General features: G+C 42.6%; 1 protein-coding gene across 3 annotated transcripts in view; it reads left to right on the top strand.

Moving 5' to 3' along the window:
* Positions 1 to 22077, top strand: part of MTRR (5-methyltetrahydrofolate-homocysteine methyltransferase reductase) — a 700332-nt gene that overhangs the window by 122015 nt on the left and 556240 nt on the right. For all 3 annotated transcript variants that reach the window (XM_073564571.1, XM_073564570.1, XM_073564569.1), the window contains exons 3-4: positions 12602 to 12755; positions 13551 to 13668. In XM_073564571.1, the coding sequence (XP_073420672.1) occupies positions 12602 to 12755; positions 13551 to 13668 (272 nt within the window). The remainder of the gene's footprint in view (positions 1 to 12601; positions 12756 to 13550; positions 13669 to 22077) is intronic.

Raw genomic sequence — 22077 nt, 5'->3', positions numbered from 1 at the left:
ACTCTGATCATGTTACCTGTCTAGGTTTCAGCACTGATTCTGCAATCGTCTCGTCATGTCTAGAACTCTAATCATGTGACCTGTCTAGGTTTCAGCACTGATTCTGCAGTCGTCTCGTCATGTCTGGAACTCTGATCATGTGACTACGCTCTGTTATCCTGTGGATCTGAACCCGGAAGTGCTCCCCTGGTCCTGACCTGGAAGAGGAGGTGCTATGCCCTATATCAGGCCCGCCCCTTCCTATGCTCAGGGCCTGAGTATTGTGTGGTGTCCCTGCATGGCTGCTTGGTCTGTGGAGCGCTCCCTCTAGTCTGTGCCCTTGCACTCTGCTCGGTCGTGCATCTCTGCACACGCTCCGTGCTCGTATTCCGTCTCTCGTGTCTTGTCTGGTGTTTGTCCTTCGTGCCATGTTTTGTCCCTGCTCTGCTTTGCCTTGTAGTCCTTGTTTGCTCTGATTCTGTTCCTTGTTTCATGTCTCGCTCTGCTTTGTGGCTTCAGGTACCCTGCCTCTGTCTCTGTCCCTGGCGTGTCTCTACACGTGCAGGCCTCCGCTCTGAACCTGTCCCTGGCGTGTCTCTACACGTGCAGGCCTCCGCTCTGAACCTGTCCCTGGCGTGTCTCTACACGTGCAGGCCTCCGCTCTGAACCTGTCCCTGGCGTGTCTCTACACGTGCAGGCCTCCGCTCTGAACCTGTCCCTGGCGTGTCTCTACACGTGCAGGCCTCCGCTCTGAACCTGTCCCTGGCGTGTCTCTACACGTGCAGGCCTCCGCTCTGAACCTGTCCCTGGCGTGTCTCTACACGTGCAGGCCTCCGCTCGGACTATGTCCCTGGCGTGTCTCTACACGTGCAGGCCTCCGCTCTGAACCTCTCCCTGGCATGTCTCTACACGTGCAGGCCTCGCTCTGAACCCCTCCCTGGCGTGTCTCTACACGTGCAGGCCTCGCTCTGTACCCTGTCTAGTCCCAAGGTCCTTCCTTGGCCCGGCTCTGGGCTTCGGCCTACGCTCCGCTGCTAGACTGTCCCTGTCCCTGGCATGCTCTTTGCATGCGCAGGTCTCTGCCTCGTTCTTTGTATTGTCCCTGATGTTTCGTGCGCTCTTGCACATTTCGTACTAGGCTTTGCCATTCTGTCTCGCATGTGGTTCTGTCCTGTACCCTTTGCCTAGCCCTGCCTTGTGGCTTCGTGCCCGTGCCTGGTCGCTTGTGCCTACCTGGTGTGCCTCAGCCGTGCCGCCTCTAGTCGTGCTCGCCTGTGTGCCCCAGCCGTGCCCCGTCCAGTGCTATAGTGGTCTGGCTGCGTGGCCCCGCAGCGGTGCCGCCTATAGTCGTGCCCGCTTGCAACTGCCATCGTCGGTACCACCTGCCGGTGCTCCCAGCCGTGGTCTCTGTGCTCCCTTGCACTCACGCTGGTTCTCGCACTGTGCCTTTGTCTCTTTTGCTCTTCTCTGTTCCCTAGTTTGCCTGCCGGATTCCATAACCTGACGACCGCTGCCAGAGGTCCGGACCTAGATGACTGCGGCCTGTTGTCCGGAGCTGATGTCCGTAGCCAGATACCTGGACCCTGTCGGTCGATGCCAGCATTAGGATTCCGATGCCACCGTACTCTGTGCCTCTCCCTGGCATGCCCCTTGGCATGCACAGGCCACCATCCTGTGAACCTGACCCGTCCCTGGCATGCCCCTCGGCATGCGCCAGTCTCTGTCCTGTGAACCTGATCCTGGCGTGTCCGTTGACACACACCATGTCACTAACTCTCTTGTTTCCTTGCATGGAACCCTGGCTAACTTCTGGATGTCCGGATCCTGCCGATCACCCTCTGAGCTACAGACCCTGATGCCCTGGTTGATCGTGGACTGTTGTCCGGAGTCCGATGTCCGTGTACCATCTGCACGTTCCATGCCTGGACCTTGGCGTGCCATTGCACGCACCCTGTTTCATGAACTGTGTGTTCACATTTGCTCCTGTTGCACCCTGAAGAGTTCCTCAAGTCTTGGACCTCGGCGTGCCCTTTCATGCACCTTGCCTTATGTTCTGTGTGTCCACATTTTGCACCTGTTGTACCTGAAGTCTTCCTTAATGAAGTTTCTCTGAATTAATGACTCGTCTTGCCTTGTCTTGTTTCCCTGAGCCGGCCATCTGGTCCAGCTGCCGTGGTGGCTCACCCCCTTGGTCTTGCCCCTGACACTCCCTGTATAGGGGGTGGTTCTCATTAGGTCAGCTCGCCCTAGGTGGGTGGGTGCCACGGCCCAGAGGGTCCACTCTTTCTAAGAAGAATGACTCAGCGTAAGCTGACACTTGTCACAGCGGCGAAGTGTGTTACTGATGGTAGCCTTTGTTATGGTGGTCTCACCTCTATGAAGGTCATTCACTAGGTCCCCCCATGTGGTTCTTGAATTTTTGCTCACCGCTCTTGTGGTCATTTTGATCCCACGGGGTGAGATCTTGCGTGGGGCCCCAGATTGAGGGAGATTATCAGTGGTCTTGTATGTCTTCCATTTTCTTATTATTGATTCCACAGTTGATTTCATCACATCAAGCTGCTTGCCTATTGCAGATTCAGTCTTCCCAGCCTGGTGCAGGGCTGCAATTTTGTTTCTGGTGTCCTATGACAGCTCTTTGGTGTTCACTTTCTGGTGTCCTTTGACAGCTCTTTGGTCTTCACCATAGTGGAGTTTGGAGTGTGAGGGTACGTGTCCACGTTCATTCATAGACTGTGTTATATATCTTGCGGAGACTGAGCATCTCCGCAAGATAAATAGACATGCTGTGGTCTATAAAGATGCGCCACATTTGCGTATACGCAGGTCTGTCACCTGCGTCTTTGTACGCATAGTGGAGATGGGATTTCATAAAATCCCCTCCGCTATGCTGTAATATCTGGACTCTGGATTGGACGCTGTTGCTGTACGCAGCATCCAATATGCAGTAAATCCTGACCGTAGAAACATACCCTGACTGAGGTTGTGGACAGGTGTCTTTAATACTGATAACAAATTCAAACAGGGGCCATTGTTACAGGTAATGAGTGGAGAACAGAGGAGCGTCTTAGGCTATGTGCTCACGGTGAGGATTCTGCTGCGGATCCTCACCGTTTCTGGCCCTGCGGGTCCGCAGCAGTTTCTGCTGCGTTGTACAGTACCATTGTTTGCAATGGTAAAACCAAAAACGCTTTGCTGCTGGTTACAATCCACAGTATGTCAATTCTTTGTGCAGATTCCGCCGCGGTTCCACACCTTCACCATTGTAGAGGTGTGAAATCGCAGGGCTAAACCGCAGGCTAATCCGCAGGTAAACCGCAGGTCTTTTGACCTGAGATTTCACCTGCGGATTTTTACAAATCTGCTCGGAAAAATCCGCAGGACCAAAATCTATGTGTGCACATAGCCTTAAAGAAGAAGTTACAAGTCTGTCAGAGCCAGAAATCTTGCATGTTTTTAGGTGACCAAAGGCTGATTTTCCACCATAGTTTGCAAAATAAATGTTACCAAATCAGACTAGGCGATTTTCTAGTTTTGTTTTCTCATGTCGACTCTCATAGTTGTGGTCTACCTATGATGTCAATTACAGGCCTCTCTCATCTTTTTAGGTGGAAAAACAATTGATGGCTGGCTAAATACTTTTTTCCCCACTGTATGACTCTAGTGGCTAGGAGCATTGCATTATTCTGTCTAAATTATAATAGCTGATAAAGCCTTTATGGTAGAAATCATTCTTCAAATTAGTGCCTCCATTCTTTTTTTAGGACATACCATATTAACCCCTTTAACGACCAGAGGTATTTTGGGGTTTGCATTTTTTATTTTTTGCTTCCCTTTTTCCCAGAGCCATATTTTTTTAAAATTTTTTCTGTCAAAATGGCCATGTGAGGGCTTGTTTTTTGTGGGACAAGTTGTATTTTTGAACGACACCATTGGTTTTAACATATTGTGTACTGGAAAAACGTAAAAAAATTCCAGGTGCGGTGTAATTGCAAAAAAAGTGCAATTCCACAATTTATTTTTTTTTTGTTTTGCTTTTTTACTGTGTTCAATAAATGCTAAAGCTAACCTACCATTATGATTCTCCAGGTCAATACGAGTTCATAGACAACAAACATGTCTAGGTTCTTTTTTATCTAAGTGGTGAAAAAAAAATTGCATACTTTGGTAAAAAAAAAAATTGCACCATTTTCTGATCCCCGTAGTGTCTCCATTTTTCTTGATCTCGGGTTGGGTGAGGGCTTATTTTTTGCGAGCTGAGCTGATGTTTTTAATGATACATTTTGGTGCAGATATGATCTTTTGGTCGCCTGTTATTGCATTTTAATGCAATGTTGCTGCAACCAAAAAAACGTAATTCTGTCACTTTGATTTTTTTCTCGTTACTCCATTTAGCGATCGGGTTATTTCTTTTTTTTATATTGATAGATCGGGCGATTCTGAACACGACGATACTAAATATGTGTATTTTTTATTGTTTTATGTTGAATGTGGCGAAAGGGGGAGATTTGAACTCGTATATATTTTTTTTAATATGTTAAACACTTTTTTTTTTTTTTTTTACTTTTGGCATGCTTGAATAGTCTCCATAGGAGACTAGAAGCTGCCATATCCCGATTGGCTCTGCGATGATCAGATCACCTGTATGTAGCAGAATTGCTCACTTGCTATGAGCGCCGACCTCCGAGCGGCGTTCATAGCAATCCGGCAGTGACAACCATAGAGGTCTGCTGGAGACCTCTGGTTGTCATGCCAACCCGTAGGTGACCTATGGTCATGTGACACAGGCGCCGATGGGAAGGATTTCTAGTTTGACAGCAGCATTTAACTAGTTAATAGCCATGGGAGGATCACAATTCCACCCTCTGTTGCTAGAGACACATGTCAGCTGTTCAAAACAGCTGACGTGCCAGAAAAGATGTTGGCTCAGTGCCGGAGCCCACCTCAAACTGAGGGAGTCCGACATTGGAGTACTATTACGCCCCATTGACTTTGGATTCAGGGAGTTTCCAAGGGAGGTATTGCTGATTTACTGTTATATTTTATTAATACTTTTTATTTATTTTTTTTTTTACTTATTTTTTCTGTCTGGTGCAATCCCCATTAGGATGTGCTCCACTATTGCCAATGCCATCCAGTGTATGTCTTGCCGCATGTATGAAATCCTTGACCAGCCGGTCGAGGGTGCATATTGCTGTGCGAGATGTGAGCATGTTTTCCATTTGGAAGCCCAGATACTGGACCTAAATGCGCAGCTGGCAACACTGAGATCCATAGACAATATGGAAAGGAGCCTTCTGCTCACTGAGCAGACGCTCAATGGGATAGATGAGGGGGGGGGGATGCTAGGTTGGAGCCCCAGGACAGTGAAGTAGCCAGTTGGGTGACAGAAGGCGGGGTAGAAGGAAGAGCGCCAGGGAGGCTAGTCCTGATCTCGCACACCCCAATAAGTTTGCTAAGTTGGCAGATGAGGGGAGTGTCAGCGCAGGGGTAGCACTGCTGCAGCAAGGCATGTCCTCTGAAAGCCGCCAGAGGAGTGTCTGCTCCAGTAAGGGGGGAAATAGGAGAGCAGGGCAGGCCAGACAGGTGCTGGTAGTGGGGGACTCTATTATTAGGGGAACAGATAGGGCAATCTGTCACAAAGACAGGGATCGTCGAACGGTGTGCTGCCTACCTGGCGCTCGAGTGCGACACATCGCTGATCGGGTTGACAGATTACTGGGAGTGGCTGGTGAGGATCCAGCGGTCATGGTGCACATTGGCACATATGACAAAGTTAGAGGTAGGTGGAAGGTCCGTAAAGATGATTTCAGGGAATTAGGCTGCAAGCTTAAAGCAAGGACGTCTAAGGTGGTATTTTTGGAAATACTTCCTGTACCACGTGCCACGCCAGAGAGGCAACAGAAGATTAGGGAGGTTAATAAGTGGCTCAGGAATTGGTGTAGGAAGGAGGGGTTTGGGTTCCTGGAGAACTGGGCCGACTTCTTTGTTGGCTACAGGTTCTACGCTAGAAACTATCCAAAAAGAACCAGCAGTCAAAAATCCATAAAATGCAATATTTTATTGAATAGTATTTAAAATTATGGACATACAGTGCATGGATAGGGAGGAACAGCAAATGTAAGAGCACAGTGGTCATAAGACCAGCCACACTGCAAGCACAACACCAGGAAAAAATAGTATGCAAAAAATGATTGCAAAATACTAATAATAAGTCAGGGACACATAGAAAATAATATAGCAAGGAGTGTTATAAAACATCACCATGTAGCAAGTGCTACTGCCCTTATGTAAGCTGGAAAAATTCCCTGACAGTTAAGGACACACATCATGACTTAACTGATGCTCAAAGAGCATCACAAATAGAATAGCAAATAGCTACACTAATGTACCTGGAAGCAGTGGTGGCAGTGAGGCCAGTCCTGTCGCTAGGGACGGGCTGCACCTCAATGGGGAGGGTGCAGCTGTGCTGGGGGAGAAAATGGCTAGAAGGTTGGAGGAGTGTTTAAACTAGGGAATGGGGGGAGGGTATTCCTTTTATAGGAGGGGAAGACAGTGCAGTTAGAGACCTGGGCACAAATAATGAAACGGGGGGTGGGGTTAGAACAGTTAATAGTTTAAGAAAGAATAGAGGTACAGAGAGATACATAAAGTGCATGTATACTAATGCCAGAAGCCTCGCCAACAAGAGGGAGGAATTGGAGTTAATGTTGTTGGAACATAATTATGACATGGTGGGGATATCTGAGACATGGCTGGACGAGAGCCATGACTGGGCGGCTAATTTACAGGGATATAGTCTGTTCAGAAATGACCGTACAAATAAGCGAGGGGGAAGCGTGTGTTTGTATGTAAAATCATCCTTAAAACCCATCCTGCGTGATAATATATATGAGTCTAATGAAAATGTAGAGTTCCTGTGGGTGGAGATAAGGGGAGGGGGAAAAAATAATAAATTACTGATAGGGGTTTGTTATAAGTCTCTAAAAATAATGGAAGCAAAAGAGAATATCCTCATCAAGCAAATAGATGAAGCAGTGACTCAAGGAGGAGTCATTATTATGGGGGACTTCAACTACCCTGAAATACATTGGGGAACTGAAACCTGCAGTTCCAGCAAAGGTAATGGGTTTTTGACAACTATGAGAGACAATTATCTTTCACAACTGGTTCAGGACCCAGCAAGAGGGGGGGCACTGCTAGACCTAATATTAACCAACAGGCCAGACCGCATATCAAATATAAGGGTTGAGGGTCACTTCGGTAATAGTGATCACAAAATAATAAGTTTTCATGTATCCTTTAATAAGATGTGTAGTAGAGGGGTTACAAGGACAATAAACTTCAGGAAAGCAAATTTCCAACGGATGAGAGATGATCTTGGTGCAATTAACTGGGACGATATCCTGAGACATAAAAATACTCAAAGAAAATGGGAGACGTTTATTAGCATCCTGAATAGGACCTGTGCACAATATATACCGTATGGGAATAAACATGTGAGAAATAGGCGGAAACCACTATGGCTAAATAAAGCTGTAAGGGGCACAATAAGGGACAAAAAGAAAGCATTTAGAGAATTAAAGCAAGTAGGTAGTGATGAGGCATTAAATAAATAAATACAGAAAATTAAATAAATTCTGTAAAAAGCAAATCAAGACAGCAAAGATTGAGACAGAGAGGCTCATTGCCAGAGAAAGTAAAAATAATCCCAAAATATTCTTTAAATATATAAATAGTAAGAAACTAAAAAATGATAGTGTTGGCCCCCTTAACAATAGTCTGGGTGAAATGGTAGATGAGGATGAGGAAAACGCCAATATGCTAAATGACTTTTTTTCAACAGTATTTACACAAGAAAGTCTCATGACGGATAACATGAACAGTGATAAAAATTCTCCATTAAATGTCACCTGCTTAACCCAGCAGGAAGTACGTCGGCATCTACAAATCACTAAAATTGACAAATCCCCGGGCCCGGATGGGATACACCCCCGAGTACTGCAAGAATTAAGTACAGTCATAGACCATTATTTTTAATCTTTAAAGATTCCATAATAACAGGGTCTGTACCACAGGACTGGCATATGGCAAATGTGGTACCAATATTCAAAAAGGGGACAAAAGCTGAACTTGGAAATTATAGGCCAGTAAGTTTAACCTCAACTGTGGGTAAAATCCTGGAGGGTTTTCTAAGAGATACAATACTGAAGTATCTGTAGAAGAATAACCTCATGACCCAATATCAACATGGGTTTACGAGGGACCGTTCCTGTCAGACTAATCTGATAAGCTTTAATGAAGAGGTAAGTTCCAGACTGGACCAAGGGAATGCAGTGGACGTGGTGTACATGGACTTTTCAAAAGATTTTGATATGGTGCCACACAAAAGGTTGATACATAAAATGAGAACAATGGGGATAGGGGAAAATATGTGTAAGTGGGTTAAGAGCTGGCTCAGGGATAGGAAACAAAGGGTGGTTATTAATGGAGCACACTCGGACTGGGTCACGGTTAGCAGTGGGGTACCAGAGGCGTCAGTATTGGGCCCGCTACTTTTTAACATATTTATTAATGACCTTGTAAGGGGCATAGAGAGTGGAATTTCAATATTTGCAGATGACACAAACTCTGCAGGGAAATCAATAGTGAGAGGACAATATTATATTACAGGAGGATTTACAGTATGTAAACTAGAAGCTTGGGCTGATAAATGGCAAATGAGCTTTAATGGGGATAAATGTAAGGTCATGCACTTGGGTAGAACAAACAAGATGTTTAATTATGTGCTTAATTGTAAAACACTGGGCAAAACTGTCACTGAAAAAGACCTGGGTGTATGGGTGGACGACAAACTCACATTTAGTGGCCAGTGTCAGGCAGCTGCTGCAAAGGCAAATAAAATAATGGGATGTATTAAAAGAGGCATAGAGGCTCATGAGGAGAACATAATTTTACCTCTTAGAATGCTGCGTACAGTTCTGGTCTCCGGTGTATAAGAAAGACATAGCTGAACTAGAGCGGGTGCAGAGAAGAGAGACCAAGGTTATTAGGGATCTGGGGGGTTTGCAATACCAAGATAGGTTATTACACTTGGGGTTATTTAGTTTGGAAATTTGAAGGCTTAGGGGTGATCTTATTACAAAGTATAAATATATGCGGGGACAGTACAAAGACCTTTCTAATGATCTTTTTACTCTTAGACCTGTGACGAGGACAAGGGGGCATCCTCTACGTCTGGAGGAAAGAAGGTTTAAGCATAATCACAGATGCGGATTCTTTACTGTAAGAGCAGTGAGACTATGGAACTCTGCCATATGATGTTGTAATGAGTGATTCCCTACTAAAATTTAAGAAGAGACTGGATGCCTTTCTTGAAAAGTAGAACATTACAGGGTATATACACTAGTTTCCTTAATATTGAGTTGATCCAGGGAGCTAGTCTGATTGCCGTATGTGGAGTCTGGAAGGAATTTTTTTCCCCAATGTGTAGCTTACTGATTGCCACATGGGTTTTTTTTTGCCTTCCTTTGGATCAACATGTTAGGGCAAGTTAGGATAGGATATGGGTTGAACTAGATAGACTTAAAGTCTTCCTTCAACCTTAATAACTATGTTACTATGTCGCAACGTTGTTAAATGTACTTAAATCCCCTATAGTGCCACAGTGCGCTCCCCGTTGCTCGCACTGGGCCACTCGGTATGTTTAGTGTCCGCCGTACATGTGCGGGAGCCTCTGCCTTTTGCATACTCCCGTGCATCCGCTGACTTGATGGCTGGGCAGCTCCAGTATGGCACAGGTGGCGTGGCGCACACGCACCGCACGAGCAGTGCCATTGAGTGATCCGTGTATTTATAATCAAGGAGGACCTATTATAGGTAAAGCGAGCTATTTAAATGGAGGCTGGTTATCTCAGTTTGCACATCACACTTTATCAAGAAACACCATTTGGTTTCTGGCCTCCGGATGAGCCGCGAAGGCGAAACGCGTTGAGGCAATGGAAGGCCGGTGGCATACCTTTCAGATGAGTACCTTGATTTCTAACGATAGATCATAAAACTCTGCTTAGTGATGGTGATAATCTCAATTGATCCATATGTATTGGTCTAGTTTTATGTGAAGCTATCATTGTATATCCTTGATTATAAAAACACTGTGGTTAGGGCATTGAATCATATGCCTTGATTTCTGATATTATAACATGTTGGATCAATAAGAACTTACGGACTTACTAGTGAGAACTATTATATCTTATATCTTTGTATCTAGGAAAGCCACCAGAGCCATGTGTACTTGAATATTTTTAATTTACCTTGGGATATAGGGTCCTTTTATCTGCAGGTGTGGCCTATGTCTAGTATTAACGGTATTAACGGTTCCTTTATTGTGTATGGGGACAAAAGATCGACTATAGGGTGCATCTGCGGAATCATAGGGGCAGTCATTGCTGAGCAGGGGGTGCCACAATGCTACCCATTAGGAAGGCAAAAGCATAGGCAAAACACTAAGGGATTCCTAGTACATTTCAAGGTTGTGTTTTGTTTTGTATTTTTGTTTTCACGGTGTTTCTTTTGTGTTGTGTACGTACCAACTGATGGTGAGTTTTTAAGATCATATTAATAATTTTAAGATCATATTAATAAAGATTGTATCTTTTTAATTGGGGAATAAATCACCCGATTTTGTGTACTGTGCCCTCTCCTACTATAGGGTAAGATACTCTCTATGTCAATTTTGTCATGCTATTATTTAATTACAGCAGGGTTTTTTTCATTTTGTTTTTTTGTAGGTTTTTCATGCTATTATGTTGCGCTTTATACGGTCAATCAATATTGGTTACCATTACCTAAATAGCATTTTTTGCTTTGACTTTGCTATACTGACCAGCGCTTTATATACTCCTAATGACCATAAGCTCTACCCTGTTTCCCCATAGTGTGAACATCACCCAGTTGGAGATAACCTTATTACTGTTATAATTGTCTGTCTTTTTGCATACTTTTTTAAATGTTGGCTACTTTGTCCATCAATAAATTTAAGTGTTTTAACCAATTTACTCCCATATTTTCTCCTATTTTATTTTGTAGTGGTTTCTGTATGTAACTATTTGGCACTCAATTGGTGCCCAGTAAGTCTCATAGACCAACTTGGTACTTGGTTTTCTGCTTCTGTTATGTTTTTGCAATTGCATTCAGAAGGCCGAAATGCCAAATTTAACAACTGAGCTCATTTGTTATTCTCTTCTTTTTTTTTTCTTTATTTATTTGGCATTCTGTGCTTGGGCCAGGATTGGCTCCTAGGGGCCAGGTCTCCTCCTTGGCTGTCTTTTTCCAGAGGTACCTGGAAAATTCTCTGAATTTGTGAGACATTAATCTGGTCCTAGACTCCCATCAGTGCCGATCAGAGGCAGCTCTCTATTCCAGATTTCTGACACAGTGATTTATTTCCTCCTGACAATCTTTTCCACCAGGCCAGGCTCCAAACGATGGCTCTCTTGTATTTCCCTACGTCACCGGGACAGAGTGGTCTTGCGTCCGATACTCTCCTTTCCCCGTAATTTGTTCTCCAATTTCCGCTTGGAGGAGATTGCTCTCCTTCCTTTAGGCATTTTCGTACTCCAGTCCCTGAGAGTTTCTTAGACAGTGTAACATGGTCAGAGGTGTGGAGGTCTGTTTGACTCTCACAGCTCCGTTCAGATTGTCTTGGTCATGCCAGTATGTCCTTTCAGGGGTCTGATTGCCTCTAGGGTTTCCATTGCTAGCTGGTCTCATTCTGCCATTGCAGAAGATGGGGTTCTGTCAGAATACTGCTAACTGGGAATGGCTCATTACCCTTGAAAGGCAGAAGTCTCCTAGATTGTACACCTCCAGGGCTGCTACTTAGTTAATGGCTTGGGTGATGATAATCTGAGGGATTACTATTCCTCCTTCTAAAATATTATTATTTTTTCCACCCCAGGCACTGCTTTTATGCATCCCAAGATTTCCTGTGTCCCACAATAAAGTGTCCTTGAAAAGAGGACTTTAGGTACTCCACAAAAAAGCAGTTTCTCGTAGCCTTCATTGGGGGACACAACTCCCTTCCTTGTTTGTGTCCTTTTTTCTTTTTTTTTTTTTCTTTTACTGCTTTTTGCACTAACTGAATAGCGGGATGTTTATGGGCTAGATGTAGCCTGTTGGGGTAGAGACAACTTTTTTTCTTAAGAAGTAAATGAAGGGTCAGCCTCCCAAGTGGCAGTAGACTTCCCATGGTTTTCTTTGTCCTCCAACAAAGCCCGTGATAAAGAGATTTTACGGTGAGTCCTCTTTTAATTTCCTACTGTAGTTCTTGAAATTAAAATGTTTGAATAATGCTATGAGATTGTAACACATGTAAAAATTAGAAAAGGAATCCGTGTCAACAATTTCACTAAAATAGCATCCAGATAGTTGCAGATTCCAGTTCTTGAATCTTCCCCCTACCAGGATGGTATTCTGGTGACACCATTGTCACAGATTCCTTGTCACCCATGGTATGCTCCATTGAATTATTGGAGAAAATGGAAGGTTTACCATGGGAAATTTTCTGTGTTAAATAGTAAGAATAAAAGAAATTTGAAATGATTCCTTGTACTGTTTCTAGTTTAGTTTGGAACATGAAAAGGATCCTGTGGTTATTGTAATTTCTACTACTGGAAATGGAGATCCTCCAGATGCTGCCTTAAAATTTGTGAAGAAAATTCGAAACCATGAGCTACCAGATGACTATTTTGCACATCTACGATATGGATTGTTGGGTAAGTGTCATTCTAGATATTTATTGTAGAAGGATTTCAGTTTAAGGTTCTGTTCACATAGTTTTTTGTTATGGAAATTTTTCAGGCTGCTCAATCCATATAAAAAACACTTGTTTTTTTTATGTGGATATTCACATGAATTTAGTTCTTGTTATTTTTACTTTTAAATTAATCATTTTCTAATTGTTTTCAAATTTTTCAATTAGAAAGGTCTCAAGAATTAACATTGCTTTATGTAGCATGCTGAAAAATAAGGCTGGGGTCACGCGCGTATGTTCTCTCTCACATGAGAGAATCGCAAGAACAGGTGCGGAGGAGACAGAGAAAGTAATTTCTCAATCTATTACATTGCCGGCGTCCATGGTAATCAGACGGCACTCGGATGATATCTGGTACAAGATGCACTACAGGTGTTTTCCCATTGAAATTAGTGTGAAGCTTGTTTGAAAAAAAATTGTAGAGGTTTTTTATGTATATTTTACATAAGAATCGACTTCAAAATGCATGTCAAAATCTTTGTGTGGATGTACAGTAATAATGAATTACAAAATCATAGCTAAGCAATTGAATTGAATATTGCTGTTTTAAAGCTGCCTGTCTTCAGCGTTTCTCTATTTTGGTTAACCTCTTTAAATTTCCTCATGTGTAATACCTATTGTCATCACAAGTTTTGATATTTTTTCTAATTCAGCCTTCAAAACAATACTAAGCAGCATAACATTATTATGGTATATTTATATCAACATTCAAATACATTATTTTCATTTAACGTTAATTTTTGGGTTTTAATTTCAGCCCTTGGTGACTCTGAATATACCTACTTTTGCAATGGTGGAAAAATAATTGACCAAAGACTTCAACAATTGGGTGCCAGACATTTTTTTGACACTGGATATGCTGATGATTGTGTAGGGTAAGAGCAAAACTTGGCATTGCAAGAATGTTTTACTTTAAAAGTATGAAATACAGCTATATAATATATACAGCTCTGGCAAAAATTAAGAGACCACCACATCAAAACCCTGTCATGGGCAGCCCATTCTCCAGACCTGAACCCCATTGAAAACCTCTGGAATGTAATCAAGAGGATGATGGATGCTCTTGATTACAAGAAGCAAAAATGTAAGCAATTCTTCAGTGTTTGATGGCTTGTGACTACAAGCCATCAAACACTGAAGAATTGCTTACATTTTTGCGCCAGAAGCAGTGTGAAAAACTGGTGGCAAGCATGCCAAGACGCATGAAAGATGTTTTTAAAAATCAAGGTTATTCCACAAAATATTGATTTCAGAACTCTTCCTGAGTTAAAACATTAGTATTGTTGTTTCTAAATGATTATGAACTTGTTTTCTTTGCATTATATGAAATGTCAGAAAAAATAAAATATTTATTGCTTTGAAATTCGGAGACATGTTGTCAGTAATTTATACACTAAAAGAACAACTTACATTTTATTCAAAAATATACCTATAAAGAGAAAAATCAGACAAACTGAACTTTTGAAAGTGGTCTCTTAATTTTTGCCAAAGCTGTATATATATTCAAAATTCTGCCCCCATACAATACCCCAAACTTGCCTTTTTTCTGCTAACAGGGGCAGGGATAATTTACTTCGAAATAATGTTGTTTTTTTTCTTGGAAGTTTGTGGGTGATTTGAGCACTTGTCTTGAAAGTATTTTACAAATGGAGTTGCAAATGCTATATGTTATAGTTCAACTGGATGTTTCCAGAGATTTGTTTCAAGTGGTGTGTACTTCTTCCCCATCATGTGGTTGACCAATCATAAGCAGGTAGCAACGTACAGGGGAGAAAAGAACACGCCCTCCTCAAATTTCTGTGCAGCTGCTTTGTAGAGATACAGCAGAGGTGAGCGATGTATCATTGCAAACACACCGTACCTCTATATAGTAACTACATAGATCAGTGAGGAGAAGAAGGCATATTCTTTTTTTCCTCCTGTGTGTTGCTATCTTCTTATCATTGGTCAACTTCATGCAAAAGAGAGTGCTCAAACTGGTGAAGGTTCCTCTTTATATTAAAGGGGTTGTGCAGTCTAAAAAGAAGTCTGCAGTCAATCTGAGTGACTGCAGAGTTTTGAATCCCCTCCCCATTACACACCGCATGCGGTGCGAGGATTCACCAGTTTCTCAGATGGGAATGGCAGTGACGTATGTGATATGCATACTCCCTGGCAGAAGCCACCTAGTAACCACAGTCTCGCTTCATACAATTGAATGGAAGGAGGGTACATCCTTCTAGACGTTTCCTGCCCGGGATTATGCATATCTCCGTTGAGAAATCAGCGAATCCTCGCAGCACACGGGGTGTGTGTTGGGGGGATTCAAAAGTCTTCAGTCTCTCAGATTGACTGACTTTTTTCAGTCTAGACCAGAAAACCCCTTTGTTTTTGATACATTCTGTTATTTGGATTTGACATAACTTTGATATTCGTGCGCGGAATTCATGCACAAATTCCTCATCTAATGCAATTCTATTCTATGTGAAAAATCCACATGCAAAGCTAAGTGTGTTCACAAATGAAATTAACATGTTGTAGATTTTAAAAATAAACACAGGTCAGTTTATGCAGCATAAAAAAGAAAGTGCTAGGGGCATAAGATACTGCATTTTTTTGCACAGTGAAACATTGCAGTGTCAAAAACCATCAAAAAGTTCCCTAATGTAGTAAATCTGTCTGAAAACAAATTAAGGTAGATGGATAAGGAGTATCTGGTGTGATCTCTTATTTTCAATTATCTTCATATCAAGTTATCTGAAAGCCCCGTTACATTTAGCGATGCACCAGCGATCCCGACAACGATTCGACCCATTCAGGATCGCTGGTGCATCGCTAAATGGTCGCTAGTGAGCTGCCAAACAGGCAGATCTCACAGCGATGCAGCAGCGGTCGATACTTACCTGTGAGACGCGGCGATGATGACGTCTTCCGCCCACGTCCATGGCTCGCTCGTCGGCGCCAGCAGGAAGCCGACGACGAGAAATGGACCGGGCCAATCTCACGTGATCAGCGATAACCAGCGGGGGAGCCGGTCGAATGTGAGTGTCACATGTAGCGATATCGCTAGTGATATCGCTGCTGCATCACAAAATCGGTGACGCTTTAGCGATATCGCAATGTGTAAAAGGCCCTTTACATAGTTACATAGGTTGAAAATAGCCATAGATCAATTAAGTTCAACCTTTTTCCACCAGTTATACATTCTTTGTCACTAGATTATTTATAACCCATTATGCAAGTTGTCAGAAAAGCATCTAGTCCTTTTTCAAGTACTCATATAGTGTCTGCCAATACAGCCTTTTGCTGCAGAGCATGCCACAGTCTGATTGCTCAAACGGTAAAAAACCCTTTCCTGTTTAGATGTCAGAATCGCCTTTCTTCCACAGGTAATGAATGTTCCTTAGTAGGCCATGTACCAGACATGTAATTCTATAAATAAATGAGTTCTCCTTTGCAGCGTTTATTTATTTTTTTTCAAAGCTAAACAAGCCCAACTTTTCTGACCTCTGCTCATATAAGAGGCCTTCCATCCCATGCAATAATTTAATTGCCCATCTTTGAACCGATTCTAACTTGCCATTATCCTTTTTAAAATGTAGAGCCCAAACTGGATCCCATATTTAATACATGGCCTTAACCACTTCATGACCTATGACTTAAAAGTACGCCATAGGTCATGTCATGACATTTCAATCTTTGACATGCATTCAGCTCGTGCAAACCACATGCGGGTCACAAACCCCACCCATGGGCGCCCCTGTCAAAAGAAAAACACATTTGGTATCGCTGCATTCATAAATGTCAAATCTATCAAAACATAAACCAAATTAATTCAGCCATTAAAATCAAAAAGCCAGAAATGCAATAACAGACAATCAAATCATCATATCTACCCAAAAATGTTATCAATAAAAATATCAGGTCAGCGCTTATAAAATAAGCCCTCACTCGGCCACAGAACCATAAAAATGGAGACGCTACAGGTCTCGGAAAATATATAGTATAGTAAAATATAGTATAATTAATGGTGTTGTTCAAAAGTACAACTCATCCAACAAGAAAACAAGCAATCACATGTCCATGTTGACTGAAAATTTTTAAAAAAATGGCTCTGGGAAGAAGTGGAGCAAAAAAAAAGAACAGAAAACCAGAAAATCCCAAGGTCGTGAAGGGGTTAAAATTGATTTATAGAAGTGTAATAATACATTGGGATAACAGGACTTATTCATCCTAAAATCTTGTTTGCTTTTGCGGCTGCTGCTTGACATTGAGTACTGCTGCTCAGCTTACTTGTATCGAGAATACCCAAGTTCTTCTACTATTCTAAAGCCCCAAGTATGGTTCTATGTAACCCATTAACGACCGCCAATACTCCTTTTAAGGGCGGCAGTTAAGGTTACTTATTAATCGTCGCCGTTTTTTAACGGCGCTGTGAAATAAGTGTGAAGCGCACACTTGGAAATTGGAGTTGGAAATTCTCTGGGGTCTCGGTGACTGGGAGTAGCTGAAACCCTGGAGAACATGATTCGGTTTGTTTTTTACCGACTCCAGTGTTGCGATCACTGTTTTTAACAGAATGACGGTGACCACAAAAAAAAAATCAGATTTCCCATTTAATTTCTATCTCCTCTGATGTGATCGCATATCAGAGGAGAGAGAAATGGGGTCCCCCGGTACCTCCGGTGTCCCTGGACCCTCCTGCATCCTCCTGTGATGTTTCCCGGCTGGCAGCGTCCTCTTCCGGGAAGAAAATGGCAGGCACATGCACAGTGCACCCGCCGAAATCTGCTGGCCGGCAACAAAAGTAAATTTCTCCTATTGGTTCATTTTGAGCACTGTGATAGACCCTATTGCAGTGATCACAATGAAAAAAATAGTAACTCAAACCACATTTTATCACCCCCTTAGGTAAAAATGTTAAAATAATTTTTTTTTCCATTAGGGTTAGGGTTGGGCTAAGGTTAGGGCTAGAGCTAGGGTTATGGTTGGGATTCGAGTTAGGGTTGGGGCTAGAGCAAGGGTTAGCATTGGGTCAGGGTTAGGATTGGGGCTAGGGTTAGAGTTCGGGTTGGGCTAACGTTAGTGTTGGGTTAGGGTTGTGGTTGGAGTTATAGTTGTGGTTATGGTTGGCATTAAGGTTAGGGTTGGGATTCGGGTTAGGGGTGTGGTTAGGGTTGGGATTAGGGGTGTGTTGGGGTTAGAATTGGGTGTAACACTGTTTAGATACATCAAGGGGTCTCCAAACATGACAGGGCGCCGCCATTGATTCCAACCAATTTTGTGTTCAAAAAGTAAAATGGTGCTCCCGCCTTTCTGATCCCTGTCATGTACCTAAACAGTGGCTTTCCCCCACATACGGGGTATTGGTGTTCTCAGGAGAAATTGCACAACAAATTTTGTGGTCAATTTTCTCCTGATCCCCTTGTGAAAATGAAAAAAAATATTATTTCTGAGTAAATTTTTTTGTGAAAAGGTAAAATGTTAATTTTTTTCCTTCCACATTGCTTTAGTTCTCGTAAAGCACCTGAAGGGTTAATAAACTTCTTGACTGTGGCTTTGCGCACCTTGAGGGGTGCAGTTTTTGGAATGGTGTCACTTTTGGGTATTTTCTGTTATATCGACCTCCCAAACTCACTTCAAATGTGAGGTGGTCCCTAAAAAAATGGTTTTGTAAATTTTGTTGGAAAAATGAGAAATCACTGGTAAATTTTAACCCTTATAACATCCTAACAACAAAAAAAATTATTTCCAAAATTGTGCTGATGTAAAGTAGACATGTGGGAAATGTTATTTATTAACTATTCTGTGTGACACGACCCTCTAATTTAAGGGTATAAAAATTAAAAGTTTGAAAATTGCCAAGTTTCAGTTTTTTTCATAAACGCAAGCTATATCGAAGAAATGTTAACACTAATATGAAGTACAATACGTCACGAAAAAATAATCTCAGAATCAGTGGAATACTTTGAAGCGTTCCAGAGCTATAACTTCGTAAGTTGACAGTGGTCAGAATTGTAAAAATTGTACATATGACAGTAGAATTACTCTGATTTAGGTGCATTACTCTACATTTATCAACTTTAAGCCTGTTGAACATGTCTTCAATTTTCTAAGTAAATCTATTTCTAAAGGTGCTATTGACATGAAATTCTCTCCAGATGTCGGTAACAAACTATCCAATCCACACAGGCAAAGAAATCAAACCACAGCTGTCCATAAATTAAGTTATAGGAGTGTCTAGTCAGCGAGTTTGTCTCAGGATTTTGTAGGATATTATGGATGTTGGATATTTACGCTCTTATTTAGGGACTATTTCTATAAAAATTGTTGGAATGGAACCTGCAGACTATGAAAAGTGTTGAAGCAGAGTGTTTATTTTAATGTAGTGGTATAATGGGATCATATGTACAGATTATTTAGATTTCAGCTTATCATTGGAATTTAGTGTCTTAGTTTTATAATTAGTTTTATCTACAAAGTTAAACAGGCCAGAGTGTTTGTCATTGCAGGACTTCTTCCTTCAGGTAAGTTCAGGTGAAATAAAAAGGAAGTGAGGCAGGAATTGGTGGAAGCCAGCTTGAATTTCTTGGAGTATGTCTGTAGTGAGAACCATTGGGGACAGAAGTCTGTTTTTGAGGGGAATTATAAAAACCATTCCAGATTAGAGAGTTTAGCCAAGCTGGTTTTCTGCACAGCTGTTTTGCCCTATCAGGCTGTGTGCACACGCTGCGGATTTTGCTGCGGTTCCGCAGCGGTTTTGGCCGCTGCGGTGTACAGTACCATGATTCCCTATGTCAATTCTTTCTGCGGATTCTCCTGCGGTTTGCCATCTCCTCCATTGAGGAGATGAAAAACTGCAGGGCAAAACCGCAGAGCAATCCGCAGGTAAAACCGCAGGTATTTTGACCTGCGGATTTTACAAAATCCGCGCAGATGAATCCGCACCTAATCCGCAGCATTTGCACACAGCCTAATAATGGACAAATTGAGGAAACTACAAACCTCCTTTATTTGTATCAACCAAGAGGATTGACTTTGGGATCCTATGGTGTTTTCTTGCCCATGCAAATTTCATGATGGCTACCTAGAGTGATCGTAAATCATTGAGAACAAAGGGTATGCGCACAGTTTGAAATAAATATAGTAAGTTTGAGAGGATGGTCATTTTTATTGCTGAAATGTGACCATTTATAAAGTGGGATACAGTTGTGAGGTTAATTCCTAAATATTTGAGTGAGGTCTCTCTTCAATGTTATTTGTTCTAGAGAAAGTTCAGTTGAGAGTCAAGTATATTTAGTGGGAGGTACTCTGTTTTGGTTGTTTGTTTTTGTAGCCTGAATACTGAAATTTAAGAGGATGGAGTGTAGATTAGGGAGGGAAATATGGGAAGTAGTGAGTGTTAAAAGAATGAACATGGCATAGAGAGTGTGTTTAAATTCCCTGTCTTTGGCCTGCACTCCTTTAAACCCCTTAACACCCAATCATGTGCAGTGTCCTTAATTGGGTGCCTCCCCCTCTTTGGTGCCGGCTTCGGCGATGAGCCCGCACCTTTTCTGGCACATGTCACCTCATTTGAACAGCTGACGTGTGCCTCTAACAACTGTAGGTAAAATCGTGATCCACCCACGGATGTTAAAATGTTAAAAGATTAACATGATCGCGCCGAAAGATCCTTTTGAAGGAAATGAACCACAGCACCCTGGAGACTTTGGAAGCTGAGATAGACAAATTACAGGTGATTTTGCGGAGGGACGTGTCTAGTGAATCTCTTAAGAAATTTAACGATGATATTGACGCTGAGTTGCAGAAGTGGGCGCATGAAATACAGACCACTAAATCTAAGAAATTTAAGTGTGATGTCACTGATAAACAGATGTCCAGAGTCTACCGCTGGTGAAATATGACTGAACGTTCAAGATCTAGATACAGGAATTCCTCTTTTTCTAGATCAAGATCCACTTCCATGTGCTCTAATAAATCGTATGATGGAGAATCTTCTTCCAAACCCTCTCAAAATGAGGGAACATCAACTAACAATTCTGCTAATCAGCATATTACGACCAGACAATCCGTCAAGAACAAGATGTCTGGTGGGAGGTCAGACCAGACTGGATCCCAGGGTGGTCTGCAGGTAGTGAACCTTTCCCAACATATACTTACAGATACACAGGTGGAGGTTCCGAGCAGAGGGCTTTCTTTTTCTCCCACTAACCCATATGACAGCCTTAAAGATTTACAGTTATTTTCAAGGAAGCTCCTGCTCAAAAACACCACAGCCGTGGTCCAGCACAGATGCCCATGAGCCAGATTGAGATGGAAGCTTTAAACAATCTTGAAGATCTGCCTGAGGAACAATCAACACCTCAGACAAGTAGGTTTCCACCATCTCTCTTGCCCAGATCGGCCACTCTCAGTCCTGCGACAGAGATATTTACTAAATTGGTCGCTGAGGACTTTAAGAAACTATCAACAAAAAGAAAATATGACAATTTAGCTTTGAAACAGCGTCAGGCTATCTTGCAGTTGCAGGCTCTTCCTGACGTTGTTTTTCAAATCTGCAGACAAGGGAGGGAACATCGTCATCTGGCCAAGCGATATGTATGAACGGGAGGCTTTCCGGCAGCTTAGAGACTATATGAAGTTGCCATTTAGTCCCATGACTTCCTTCTCGATTAAGCTCTACCAAATTCTACACAGGGCATATGAGTGTAATATCATCAATAAAAAAGTTTTTGATGGTCTGGTTACCAACTGCCCCAGGGTACCAACTTTCTACTTGTTGCCCAAATCCACAAGGATGCCTTCAACCCCACGGGACGTCCTATTGTGTCTGGAATTGGTGGGCTTTGAGATGTTGTATGTAAGTTCATTAACTTCTACTTAAAACCCATTGTAGAAACTCTACCATCCTTTGTCCGTGACATGACAGACGTCCTGGCATGGGTTGACGGCATTCTTGTGGATCATAATGCTCTGTTTGTTACTGTGGATATAGAGTCTCTCTACACCTCCATCGATTATGCCCATGGCTTGAATGCAGTGCGCTTTTTCCTGAGGGCCTCCGACTTGGACAGCCCTGTGTGAGTTGATCCTCGAGCTGCTGCACTATGTCCTGTCCCACAACTTCTTTGTCTTTAAAGGCAATTTCTACTTACAGAGGCGCGGCACAGCCATGGGGGCGGCCTGTGCGCCCGCGTACGCCAATCTCTTCCTGGGTTCTTGGGAGAGATCTTTGGTGACGAGGGCGCGCCGGCCGCCTCCCATGTGCTGTGCTGGCTTCGCTATATTGATGACATTCTGAT

This window comes from Dendrobates tinctorius, unplaced genomic scaffold, assembly GCF_039654945.1.
Source record: "Dendrobates tinctorius isolate UK_male_01 unplaced genomic scaffold, ASM3965494v1 ptg000460l, whole genome shotgun sequence".
Taxonomy (NCBI): Eukaryota; Metazoa; Chordata; class Amphibia; order Anura; family Dendrobatidae; genus Dendrobates; species Dendrobates tinctorius.
The sequence above is the reverse complement of the archived record's forward strand: the minus strand, read 5'-3'. Positions and strand labels throughout refer to the sequence as shown.